The sequence below is a fragment of the Cottoperca gobio genome, chromosome 20, assembly GCF_900634415.1.
Source record: "Cottoperca gobio chromosome 20, fCotGob3.1, whole genome shotgun sequence".
Classification (NCBI taxonomy): domain Eukaryota; kingdom Metazoa; phylum Chordata; class Actinopteri; order Perciformes; family Bovichtidae; genus Cottoperca; species Cottoperca gobio.
The window spans coordinates 15276566-15290377 of NC_041374.1; the positions used below are offsets into that span (position 1 = coordinate 15276566).

The following is a 13812-nucleotide window of genomic DNA, read 5'->3' on the forward strand; positions in this document are numbered from 1 at the left end:
CTTTATTGTTGATGATTATTGGCCTGATAAAACTGATTGTATTACTTGTGAAGATAGACAGTGATAGATCTAATGGAAACTATTATACCAAGTAAGGGAGTGTGTAGCAGTGAAGTAACCCCTCATGTGTAAAACGTACAGTTGTATACTCAAGGGTACTGGCTGCGTTTGTTCATTAAGGCAGCCCCAACCATCTGACAGGAAAGGTGATATTGTGCTAAATTAGGTGCATCTTAATGGGAGGCTGAGGTCACGGTTTGTCACGGGGCCTAAAATTGAATGATGCCATTTTTCTCTCGGTTCAATTCACTATTCAGTAGGATCATTTATCAATGAAAATCTCAGGAACAGTCCATCCTTCTTGGAAACAATGGCAGCTGTGAGAGCATCTCCGAGCAGTGGGACCACGCTGGACTACGTTCGTGATGAATGTCTGGTAGCTCTGAGGCGAGTGACTCTGCTTCTAAAGCCCGGGCCACGCTCCTCCGTCTGCGCTCTGATTTATGGATGATCCTCCTGGACGTGGCGCGAGTGTGGAGAGGAGAGGCGAGCAGTTGCACACAAAGACCTGCTTGTACTGAGCCGGGATCAGGAGCCAATGTCGGCTACACAGAGGAGGGCCGGTGGGGATCACAGGCTGGGGGGTGAAGGGAGCGCTCACAGTGATACAGAACATCACACAGACACGCACTGTCATGTTTCTTCTCCTGTATGTGTGGTGTGTGAGCATGCATGCACAGATGGTCCTACTGTACATGATGTTATCTGTGTTTTGTACAACTTCAATGTCACGGGTAAGGATAAAAATATACACAGCAGAGCAGCATGTCATTAAATATATATATATATTTATGTTGCCCTTTGCCTTTAAATATATACAAGCAGCGTTATTTTAAAAATGAAATGCAGAAATTAATCGGCAACTACTCAATTAATCAATTAGTCATTTTTCAATTTCCTTATAAATTATATTTAGTAGTATAAACAATTGATCTAGAAAATAATTGATCTACCTAATTAAATGAAACTTGAAGGAACTCTCTGTACAAGTTTATTAACAATAGCAAAAAAATAACAAAAAGTCTATTCTTTGTTTGTTTTTTTGGTAAAAATAAATACAAAACAGACGAAATGATAACGTATATGATGAAACAATTATTTATTGTTTTGTACCACTTTCTTCCTTATCCAAATTGGGGGTCAAATGACAGAGGATGTCATATTTTGTGCTGACTGTAAAACCTTCAGAGAGCATATTTGTGATTTAAAAAGTACTTGCTGTAATAATAAAATTAATAATATAAACAGTTGGTATAAGTGTACAAATACACTGGTCCCTTGAACTATTTCCTTGAACAGACCTAAACTATTAAATCTTAATAAAAAACAAACACTATAAATAAAAAAGAGTTTAACATCTAGCAGGAAAACGCTACATTCACAAATTGTGTAGGCCCCGGGAAAAAAAGGGTTAGCATGACGCAGTGTAGCAAAGAAGTGTGGAGAGACACATAGATCATTTTGGTGCCTCTGATGTCATCACCAGAAATCTCTCCAAAATGCAGTGTGCTCCTTTAAGGCAGACGATGACAGTTTGTTTGAATAACGACCCCTGCGGTGCGGGAATGAAGCAACAGAGGTGAGGCGGAGGTAAAAGCAGAGGTAAAGGCAGGGGGTCGAGGGTTAGACTGGGGTTAGGGAGGACGCTATGTCACTTCACCCCAACACAGGAACATGTGCTTTTGGCTGGGGGAGGGGGAGGGGGGGGTCTTTTCATTATTTCCATTAGCTTCGACCCCCTAAGGGAGAGGGACCACGCTAATGAATAGTCACAGTGGTCAAGGTTACTCTAGCTGAACCGCAGTCAACCCTGCATTACTTCACTTTCTCAAATATACAAGATAATAGAATCTGAAAGCATAAGGTCAGAGGGAGACTGAGGAAGTGCGAGAAAAAAACAAAAAAGTGTGCGAAAGGGGAGAAGTGGAGCAACAACACAAAAAGAGATAGCACGCATGATCAATGGAGAGAAGAAAGGGAGGCGGGACAGATAGAGGGGAGTCGGGGTCAGGGTCTTTAGTGAGGGAAAATCTTTTGCTGTGATACGCCGACATCCATCATCTCATCGGCAAGATGTTTACGGCGAGGGAGGGAGAGAATTGAAGACAGAGAACTGTAAATTTCCAGTCCCTCATATTGTCCTATTAAAGCACCTTGTCCCATAACTCAGCGTGGAGGACAGATGGGACATGTTTGACAACATGCTCTGCTCTTCACCTTCATGCTTCCATGTTAGAGTCATATTTTCCATCCTCAGACTACACAGAGAATGAGGGAGGGGGAGAGGGGGGCAACAAAAAAAATGTTGGATCTCCTGTGAGACTGTGTTTATTTCATTTGTTAAATGTCATGGCAGGCACTGCAGTGTTTAGATAAGTTTGATCCCAGCATGTCAGTTTAAAGCTCTCACTGGACCCTGAACGGCTAAGCTCACTGCTTTGATATATAGCAACCAATATGTCAAGCTGACCTTTTGTCAAAGTGCTTTTATTAATGTATATTAAAACCATTAAGCGTTTATTTAGAAAAGTCTGATCTCAGTCATGTGTTTCATATGATGGATGAAATGCTCTTTTTATTGTGTAACGGATCAATAATGCATCGGTTGACTACAGTAAGTGTTTAACTTGAATCTATACTCGTACAGCATTTTGATTAGATCTTACAGATGTTTCCCTATTATTATATTTTATAGGTTCCAATAAAAGTTTTAAGATTTCATGGTATAAAAGTGACTGGCTTTCACACACACTTAGAAAAAATGTAATTAAATTTCACTCATGCAAATAATCACATTTAAAGAGAGGATCAGAAGGAAACATTCTGAAAGTGACTTTAAATCTTAAATCCAAATGTATTTTTAATGGGGTCAATATTAAAATGCATAAAGTATATCAGTGGAATTATTTAAAATGCTCAACTTATCATATTTTACCCAGCACTAATGACTTACAGGTGTCCTTATTTACAGCTCGAGCTTTCTCAAGCATAAACCCTGTAAGCATGAGAAAAGAAGATAAAGATTGTCAGGAAAAATTGCATTTAAAGTTAACTAATATTTTTTTACAATAATTGTATTTACAGAGGAAAAATGAACTGGTCAACCTAAAAGGGGTAAGCCTTTATTATCCTCGAGACAGTTTTACAACCGTAAGATTAATTATTTCAGCTATTACATCAGCACAACAAAAAGACAATTGTTGGTTAAATGGACCGTTTCGAAAAACTCAACATTTGAGCATTTCTACTCATCAAAACTCTTTATTTTTCAATGTTTAGATTAAATACCTATTTAACAAGTAGGTCTGACATTACTGAAGCCCCCTCAGTCCCATTACTGGATATTATAGTATGGACTGCACACCAGTGCCCTGTGATGGCACCCAGTGGTCTTCCCAAGTAACAGCAGGTATTTTGGTGAGATTAAAAGACGTTGGGAAGTTGGCCAGAGAAGGAAAAGGAGGCTTTGAGGAGTGGAAGGATACGAGTCAGCCACCACAGTCTCGGTTCAAGCGATGGACACACTGATCTGGAACAAGGGGCTGGCATTCATCTCACTGTTGAAGTGGCGTGTGTAGCTTTTCAACAGGATTGATGGAGACTGATTGGATCGACTAGACATCGAGCTGGTTCACGTGTGAGGCTGATTTGCCCCCTTTTGATTAATGTAATGTGGTATGTTACGTTCCGCTATGAGGCAAGAGTGCTTCTATTTCAGCCTTAATGAGGGCTGGAGAGAAACTGTGTGTGCAGAAATAAACGTGTGCATCCATAAAAGTGTGTGTGCAGTCACCTCTCGACATGTCTTCATATGTATGTAATACGGTACTTATTCCCTGGGCCCAGTATCGATCGTGTTTCAGGCGGTGTTAGCGGTTGTTTGAGCAGTGGCAGTCACCTGCTGTGAGCGCTAGACAGTGCGGCAGGGGGCAGACGGGGGTTGAAGTGTCATTTTATGTTCAGTAATAAATTAAGCCTCCATTAGCCGAAACCTAAGCCCAAAATGAATTTCATCTAACTGTAGATATCTCCTGTTGCACTTTAGTCCTCAGCCACCACTTCAATAGCATCCATTTGGAGCGGTGACACGGGTGAAAAACAATCCGCTTTAAAAATACACTGCAGCGCTCCGGGTTGGGAGTTTTTTCTTCTTCTTTCTTTTTCACTAGCCAAGGAAGGGGGACTCAGGATTGTGGTTGTGCTGCGAGACGCTTTGATACATCATCTCTGGGATTGATTACGATACCTGATAATCCCGAGGAGACGCTTTGCGGGGCATTTAACAGGAAGCATAAATTTGAAAGTCTGTAATTTGGCAAAAAGAATGAGAAAGAAAATCTCTAAAGGGGGGGAGGGAAGATGGAGGCTGATAGTTGGGGGTCTTATGAGAAGTGTATGGCCTCTCGCCACAACCCGGGGAGGCAGAGTAAAGACTTAAGAAAGAGCAACAGAAGCCTTTACACTCTGCTGGCTGCTTGAATGTGCTAGAACTCTTGTTCTGGTGTTATCTGGTTAGTGGTGCCGGGACTAAACGCAGGGTAGGACAGAAAAACAGCAATAAAATGTCTATTTGGAAATATCGTGCAGACAGAGTCAAACTAGGCCATCCTGTTTTGGTTAAGGGTCCTGGGTAGTTTGGGACTCCCGTCATCTGCATTGGCGTGTGTGAACCTTCCACAATGGAACGTACTGGCTCCTCCGCTGACACTTGTGGCGTGTAAGGTCAGGGAAACCACTCGAGACCACAACACGGCAGCTCTCTAGTGACGGTCTCAGGACACTCTGGATTCTCTCCTCCTAGGTCTTTACCCAAAAACGACTGTACATACGTCGGCCCCTCTTTCTCTCGTCTTTCCCTCGACTCTGTACTAATTAGCATGATATATGGCTGCGGGATCTTTAGAAAGGGGTGGAATAGTGGGAGGCACTTTGATTACAATAAACAGAACTGGGGATTTCAAACAAAACCACACACCAGTTCACTGTGCCAGGCTGGTTCCTGGGTTTACACAGGTGTGTGTGCATGTGTGTGTGGGGTATTTGCATGCTTATATGCACACGTGGCTTTCAATAAATATTGCAGATGGACAATACAAATGTCAGGACACTAGACGTTTGCTCAATAAATCAGACAAAATATCTTTCACAGCTTGACGAGCGCAGCAGGGCCAAAAGAAGAAAATCCCCATCAGTGGTGCTGTTGGTACTATTACTGTCTGTGTGATGACTTCTCATTAACAGGTTAACAAATGAAGAGGGACTGCACGCCATTTATGATGCTTCCCCTCTCTCTGACTCTTAATATTTAATGCGTTCTCCCTCGCTGTGACTTGTGTTTATATGATGCAACTCCACAATCATCTGTATCTTGTCTGCTGCTGTCACGCGCGCTCATCCATCTTCAGCCTTTCCATCCGGTTTCTGCCCTGGGAAAATGATCTGTCTGTAACAGAACTGGATTTTCGATTTCATGGCGTATGGCTAGATGTTTGGGCGGGTGGGTAGAAGGTGGTGCGTGGAGGAAGGATAGTGTAGTGTTATTGTGAGTGTAAGTGAGTGTAGAAAAACACACTTAGAAGGGGACAGTTCTTAGTTCACTCCGGAGTAAGAGGTGAAAGAGAACAAACATTGCCAAGGCTACTGCACGCTACCGGGAAAGGTGTTGAGTGTATGTTACAGATGTGCTGATAAAGAGGCCCTTGTGATCTCAAGTTTTTGAGTTCAATCTGCACAACATCTAACTGTTGCACATCAGAACAAACTACCTACCTGCTTACACTAAGTCTCTCTGGATTTGAGTATAAGCAAATCACGTTCGCTTGGTTTTCAAACACAAAACAGTAAGACAGGCCGTGGAAGACATAATGTGTGTGTAGGCGGGTGACAAATTAAAGGAAAACCTTAGATAAATAAGTAGAGAAAGATAACAAATGGTTCCATACAGGACATGAGCCCTCACAGAAGGGGTTTGCGTATGATCATGATGCGATTCATACGCTGTGGCTTTCACAGTCACCAGATCTCAACCCAACTCAAAACCTATAGACCTATTGAATGACGTTCATCCCTCCAGTGGAGTCCCAGAGAGGTCAAACACTTCACTCAAACACTTTGAGGTTTTTTTTTTTCATTTGTCACCCACCTGCATGTGCAATCATATAAATTGAAGCCTTCCTTCCTTCCAAAAACAAAAAAGAGAACTTACTTCATGGACCAGAGCTGTAGCGCTGTCCAGGACCGGGACAGGTTTGCTCTCTTCGTAGAGCTGCAGCTGTTCGTGGATCTGAAAGGACAAATTGTGTTCATCAGTAAGCGTGCAAGCGAGAGAGAGAGAGCGAGAGAGCGAGAGAGAGAGAGAGAGAGCGAGAGGAGGTCAATGCTGGGGTGCAGAGGCCACGACGAGGCCTCTCTGAGCAAACGCAAACACACACACACACACACACACACTTGTAAGCAAAGTGTGCACACCCATGTGCACTGCAACAAGCACACATGTACGAAAACACGCCATGTTCTACTCGCACACACTCTCAGTAGATCAAAATGGCAAGCCATCACCTCGAAAGCACACACACACCCACACACACTCCCTCGACTCAGCACAACAGAGTGCTTCTAAGTATTTCAGCTCGTTTAGCCACTGTACAAACAATCCAGTTTTCCACCATGCATTTAATATGCCCTAGTGGCCCGAGGATTCCAAATCATTTCAACAGTCTGGTTAAATTGGCTAAACATTTCCTTATCAGCCTCAGCACTGCAACTGCACAATGTTGAGAGACAAAGCTACATCTCTGGAGACTTACTAAAATGGAAAGTAGGCCCAAATCGTGTGTTAACGTTTACTCATTTACACACACAAAAACACTTCATCGCTCAAAAACTGATATGTGGAGCAGAGATGGAATAATTTATACACTCGGACGCGCTTTTGCTCCAGCTTAAGCACACACACACACACACACACACACACACACACACACACACACACACACACACACACACACACACACACACACACACACACACAACAGCCATTCCCTTTGCGATTTAAGAGCAGCTGTGCAGGAATGTGTTGACAGCCTACAGGCTTCTGTCAGGTCCCATCAGAGAACAGGGACGACTATCCTCCCAGCAGCCACTCCTCAGTCTCTCCTCAGCCCAGCCTGGTGAAGGGGAGCTAGGCCACGGGTCTGACTTATAGCCGGGGCCCAGTCCTGGAGCCTCCAGCTGGACGTCCCACAAAGCATTCCAGCACGATGGAACAGAAGGCCCTGTGGCTGAGGAGAGAGTGACAGAGAAGCCCCTCGGCCAACTCTGTGTCTGTAGGGCCAAATCCACACACGGTGGTGCATACACACACCCACATACACACACAGATGGAGGAGTGTGGCAGAGAATCACTTTGTAGGACAGAAAGCGACAAGAAAAGCAGTTTGTTTGCTGTCACATTGCGAACGGCTACAGACGCCATGTGCAATTAAAACATCTGTTTTCGGATTGTTAGACATCCTGACTACACAAACCATGTTTAACTAGACGGCACTCAGTAGCAGCTCTGTGGATACTGTGAGATGACACAATCACAGCATCTTATCCCTTCTAATGACATTCCCACTGGAAATCTTTTTCACTATTTTGGCCCTAGGCTCGACATTATAAAGAAGTTCTGATAAGCAAAAAGATACGCAAAATGTGTGTATAAGTTCTTTCGTATTTTCTCAAGCAGTCATCTGTCTTTGAGAGTGCATGATGTCATTCACACCACAATAACTAGTGTTAGCATTCCAAAGGTGCTTTTAGGACTTACCGGTTAGAAAAATGCAGCAGAACTATGTGTCAAATGTGGTTGCATATGTACGGCCCTCGTTTTACGTGAAAACTCCAGCTCAACTGTTGGCCTTAAACAGGTACAGCCATTTCAACTCGACTTATCCACACAGTCAAACGTGATAAATCATGACCTGTTAGGACTTCGTCTCAGCCAACAGAGCAGCCATGTTTCAAGGTCAGCTTAGGAGGTTCAAATCCCTGTGTAAAGCCCACATTACTCGGCTGTAAAACATGGTGCATTAGGCACGTTGTGGAGGTAATCTGTTGAAGGCCTGAGGGAGGCAGATGGTTGCTCAGCTCAGCCGTAGAGCGCTGAAAGCTTCAACTTGAGGACCCCAGATGGGATGTGGAGTTATACAAACTGTGCTGGAAATAGCAAGCAATACAGTGGCTTTGAAATGGCCTGGATAGGTGCAAGAACTTGCACGAGAGTAGTGATAAGGCAAGGGACGGAGATAAAATAAAATAATTAAAGAGTGGAGTGCAGCTGTCACAAGCCTGAGTAGACTCTACTGTTTAAGTGGTACTGAGTTAAACTGCTGTCAGTGTGTTCCATGTTTTATGGCATCATATTTAAGACAGCCACTCTAGGGCAATTCCTGGAAATTTTCATCCTCATCTGTTTAATTTCACATAGCCACGTCATATTTGAACGGTTACTCTGTACTGTTCATGAAGTCCCAACAACTCCACCCTGTGCTCTGACTCCTCCGTCTGTTCCTCTGTATAAGAAGGCCGTAAAAAGCCAGGCAGGCATCTCCGGTTACTTCATCTGTCCTGATCAGCTTTGTAAGAAAACAGATGAAATAAATGAGAGGTTGCCAGTGTCTTCAGCACTCCAACATACCACAGTCCTAGTGACATCTGCTTAGGTAGTTGTTGCTCTACCACCTCGACTTACTTAGTTATTGTGGAATTTGTCCTCCGCTCGGTGAGCAAATGCGAGATTGAAATGCTTTTATTTACAGTTCATGACACGTTCCAAGTGCCTGTCCATGACGTAGTAATGTATTTTAAAGTCATTACCCCGCTTTTTGCATAGCACATTCTCTGTCCCTTTGGTGAGGCAGCAATGCTCCTGGCAAAAAGTAGCCTGACCTTAAAAAAAAAGAAGAAGAGAGAAACAGTGAGAGACAGTGTGCTATAGCCAAGGAGGGCTTAGCTCAAATCAGAGTGTAACTCCTAGACACATAACCGAATCAAAGACTGGGATTCTGAAGATTCTTCGATGAGAAATGTAGTGCTACTTCTATGTAAAATAAGTTAGAAGAGTCAGGATCAAAATGTTCAAAACTCAGGGAGGAAAGCTCCATTAAAGGAGATGCTGAGAAAAGATGAATGAATGTGCACCTTCACTGAAGCTTTCAAAAAATATTAAAAAAAAACATGCTACAAGAGGAGCAGTGTGTGTCCTGTCTCCACAGAGGCCTCAGACCAAGTTGTGTTTGCTTCCAGAAATACCCCGTGGGATTTAAAATACACACAGCAACACACAAGGAGAGAAAATGTGAAGAAAAACACTAACACGGGTAAGAATTGATATGAAAGAAGTCCAACAAGGATGGACAGGAACACAAACATAACATCCATCTTCATTGTACTCAGGCAAGAGCTCCAACCACTGCTAAGGATCACAGTTAAGGTTAAGGATCAGACACTTTGGAGACCTTTCAAGAAACCTTTAGTGCTCAAATTCAGTAATTCAAACGGTATGTATGTTTTCTTTGCGATCTAAGCACATGCAACAGTAAAAAGAACCATCACCGCCTTGATTGTCAACATGGAGGTATAGCCGAAGAAAAAAACACGCCTTAGAAACGCTAATCCAGACACACTACAGCATGCACTGTCTGGCACAGAAAGAGGGAGAGAGCGTGCAAGAGAGCACAAACTTGATAGATGGAGAAAAGAGAAGGAGAAAGAGAGGTCTGCAGATCACAGAGCTGGATAGTGTTTCGGTTTCTGAGTCCTGCAAAGAGGTTCAAGGCCCTCTGGTTAATGTCCACTGCCCAGAAAACTTCAGGTCGGACCAGTTAGGGTTGACAATCTTTCTCCCACTCCTGTTTCTATATCTACCCACCAGAGCCGATCCAATATCAGGCCTCTGTTAATCCACCCGGGTCCGATCTCTTGGTCAGATCCAGAACACCTTGTCAATGCACCGTGGCATAGTAGACTACATCAAGCTAAGGAGTCGTGAAGTGGGGATTACAGGCAGACGTGCAGGGTTGCAGCTGGAATAGCTGTGAAATGATACGTTTACTCAAGGCAGAAATAGAGAAATTTAGACTTTCTTCTGTTACAGTAAGTCAGTATACAAAGTCTTGGCTTTATGATGGCATCAGATCCTGGACATTGTGCTGTAGTTCATGAACAATCCTGCAGATGACAGTACCATTCTCCATAAGCCTGTTGAGGGTGCAACCATCAATTTAACCAAAATTAGATTCAATCCAGTGTCATTAAGGAGCATACATTAGAAATCACAGCATCCAGTCAACATTGCCATTAGTGGTTACTAAATGTAAACAAAAAGGCAGCAAATTTAGCAATCTTTCGTCATGGCAATACCATCCAAAATAACGTCTCTCAGACAATCTTCGGTGGTGGTTGATATACCAAAATGTAACATTTTATTTAGAAAAATAAACAACACACCAGTAATAGTTAGGAAGGTCTGCCAAGGTTTTCCGCCATTTTTTCTTTCATCACCAATTTCTCCAGGGCAAGAGTTTATGATCCTGTTGGTCTGCCCCCCTTTGACAAAAATGTGTTTAATTTTTCCGTAATCATTAATTATCTAAGTCAATTAAAAATGTTCTAGTCCTAGATTAGGTTCCCGGGACACAGCAGGGCATTGAGGGTCTTGAGAACACTGGGTCATCCACTGATTAATGGGCAAATACCATTGACTGGTTTTGTGTATCCTCACATTGTTGCACAGAGAATTTACACAAACCCAGCCCCTTTCCTTGACCAAGACCCCATACAGAGCAGTCTGGTACGCTTCGCCTCTCATTTGTTGTGGAAAAAGCCTGGAGAATGTGACAGCTAATTAAGAACTTCCAGCAGATCCAGTGGACGGGACAGAGAGAGACCAAGGCAGCTGGCCAACAGTCATGACAGCCACATCATTTAGATGGGGGATACATTTCCTTCTGGAGCTCTTGGAAAAGGTAGCAGAGAGGCCCCTGACACACCTCCATAGACGCTCTGTATTTTGTGAGGCCAGGACAGTCAGAAGACCACCTTGAGACACGGCTGAAATCCCCACTTCAAGCTCTAACTTTGCACAGTACAAAAACACCACCAACGGAAGTGGCATATATCAATCAAGCAGGTCATTCATGTGATGTATAGCAGCTATTGTTTTAGGACACAGTATTCTAAATGACTGAGGGCATAACGCCAGGATAAATGCAGTTGACTTACTGAATCAGACTGATTTAAGTACGTTTGAGGCAGTCAACTCAATATATATATTTGCGAAGACTACCTTTAAAAGTGCCATGTGAGCCCCTTACAGTATGTCTTCAGGCAGTTCTCAGGCCATGTGGGAGCAATAAATACACTATATGGCACCATGAACCTAATTTTCCATATTTTGTGTATTGCTCCTATGCTCCATGTCCTATTAAGATTGGCTTCGTATCGTGTAGACCTTCTGGTTTCACTTTGAATCCTTTTTTTTTCTTCATAAGACATACAAAATGGGGGTCAACCAAAGTGACCTGGAATAATGGTTGTGGTATCCCTCCAGAGATTTTCCTTGATTACCAATACAAACATTTGACTGATAGAATGGGGACTGGTGTATCTGTAGGCCTCTACTCGTTTTCACAGTCCCCCCCAGTGCTCTAGACATGGTTCAAATCTATGAGTTTTAAGTTTTAATCAGTAGTCAACACGCTATATTGCAGCCTGTCTGCTGAACTAAGGAGTTTCCCTCTTCCTTTCCCCTGTCCCTATCACAAACTTGCCTTTGGCTTCATCCATCGTCTATTCGTCTGTCTTCTGGCTCAATTCAAAGGCGCTTGTTTGTGGACATTAAGCATGATCTTTTGACTTAATGCTGTAGTCGACTATTAAACTCCTAGATAAATATTTGGAAGATAGCCTAAGCGCAGAGTGTAACTTTGCAAGGAAGGAGACATATTTTGGATTCAAGTGTGGTTATCAAACTGTAAATAACCAACCGGCTTGCGTCAGAAAGAATATTTTCTAGCAACAAATGGCAAGTTGAAACACTGTAACCTGAATGTTCACAGTTTTTTAATTTACAATCACTACCATACCAAATAAGAATACAATAATCTAAACTGAGTGGACTGAGATGCTCAGGACGCTAGATGAACATCTCTTTTTAAGGATAGAAGCTCCTTTCTCCAAAGCAGCTTGAAGGTATTTGCTCAAGTCCCTGTGAGGGTTCTTGTTCCCCAAAAACAATAAATACAGACCTCAGAGGCGACCAGTGCACAGGACGTGCTGACCACAGACAGTACGAGTGAATCTCTGAGGTCGTATAGGTTTACAGGCTGAGTCCTGAACCAGAGGTGTTTAGCCAGGTTTTATTGCTGCGTACAGAGTGTGGGGCTTAAATGACTCAAAGAGAGCTGTTGCAGCAGGGTGAGAGGTTTAGAACAATTTCCTTTTGTGATCTTCCTTGGTTATGGGGACCTGGGGCAAGGTATGTTTTGAGGTGTGGAAAGGTTAAGATAAGTGCCCAAAGGGCAAGTCTATGGTTGTTGTCAGGGAGTAGAGTTGCTGGACATTACAGGGTGAGTCATACAACTTGGAGGGCTACCTAGAGCACGATCCAGTTATTCATGGGATACCAAGTCTGGTACTCAAGGACTACAGTCCAGTTTGTCTGAAAATGAGCTCATTTACCAAAAATAGCTGAAACTTTCCACTTGGGTACAAGCGACAGCTGCAACACCTATATGTGTCGTTAAAGGCCCTCAGAACTGGAGAACAAACTGGCAAGCCCACAGCAATTTTGCTGTGTAACAATGTTGCAAGTGCCAAGCCTATTAGCAACTAACAGGAGCAGAATTTAAGGGAAAACTGACTGACCACAAAATGAGGGATCTTGGGGCCTGGCTAAAGGCCTGCTGACAGAAACTTGGTCTTTAAGGAGAGCCCCACCTGAGGCAGGTGGAAATTGAATATTGTATTATATTTCCTGTGGCTTTTTGTGGAGATGGAACTTGGCAGTGGAACAGTTAGTGTGGTGGAATTTATATAAAGCACACTTGAGTAACTCCCTTTAATTGAAAAGAGGGGAACTGTCTGCGTCGTTTTAGCTATGCTAGCTATACACGCCAGCGTTCACATTATAGCTCTGATTCTGCACCGGTGAAAAGTCTGCAAAATAATGTGAACTTGAGAGCCAGAGCTGTGCTGAAAGATGATATTAGAAATAGTTTCATCTCTGTGACATAATAGGCTTAGGAGGGACGTAAGAGGCTGTCCCAACCATCTGATGAGGGCAGTTGAGGAGAGACAGAAAGAACATAAGTGTGGTTTAAGTCTTTATGTAGGTCTTCTTTCTTGTCTCTCATTCCATCTTTGACACCTCTTCCTCTGGTCCTTCTCCCTTCCTCCAGACAGACTGACCAGTAACTGATGCTTCATAATTACCCAGGTGAGGCTTGAGCGTTTCCATATGAGCGACCTAGGTTGCCGGGCCTGTCAGATTAACATGATGTGTGTGTTTTCTCTCTGCTGTTTAGCCATTCCCAAAGTATCCCCTTCGCAGCCTTGTGGAATAGAAAGCGGAATCTGTAGATATTTGGTGGTGGGGCTTAAGAGGAAGGGGACAATTAAGGTTTTATTAATGGTGTGCCACTGACGTTAGCCATGTTCACCTGAATGTTGCGTCTGAGTGCTGGTCTCTGCTGTAAGGCGAGATGGTTG

The 13812-nt window shown here is 43.3% G+C and overlaps 1 protein-coding gene across 2 annotated transcripts in view; it reads right to left on the reverse strand.

Moving 5' to 3' along the window:
* The window catches only part of mpp7a (MAGUK p55 scaffold protein 7a), a 127442-nt gene that overhangs the window by 65907 nt on the left and 47723 nt on the right, over positions 1-13812 (reverse strand). For both annotated transcript variants that reach the window (XM_029457766.1, XM_029457765.1), the window contains exon 4: positions 6266-6343. In XM_029457766.1, coding sequence (XP_029313626.1) covers positions 6266-6343 — 78 coding nt within the window. The remainder of the gene's footprint in view (positions 1-6265; positions 6344-13812) is intronic.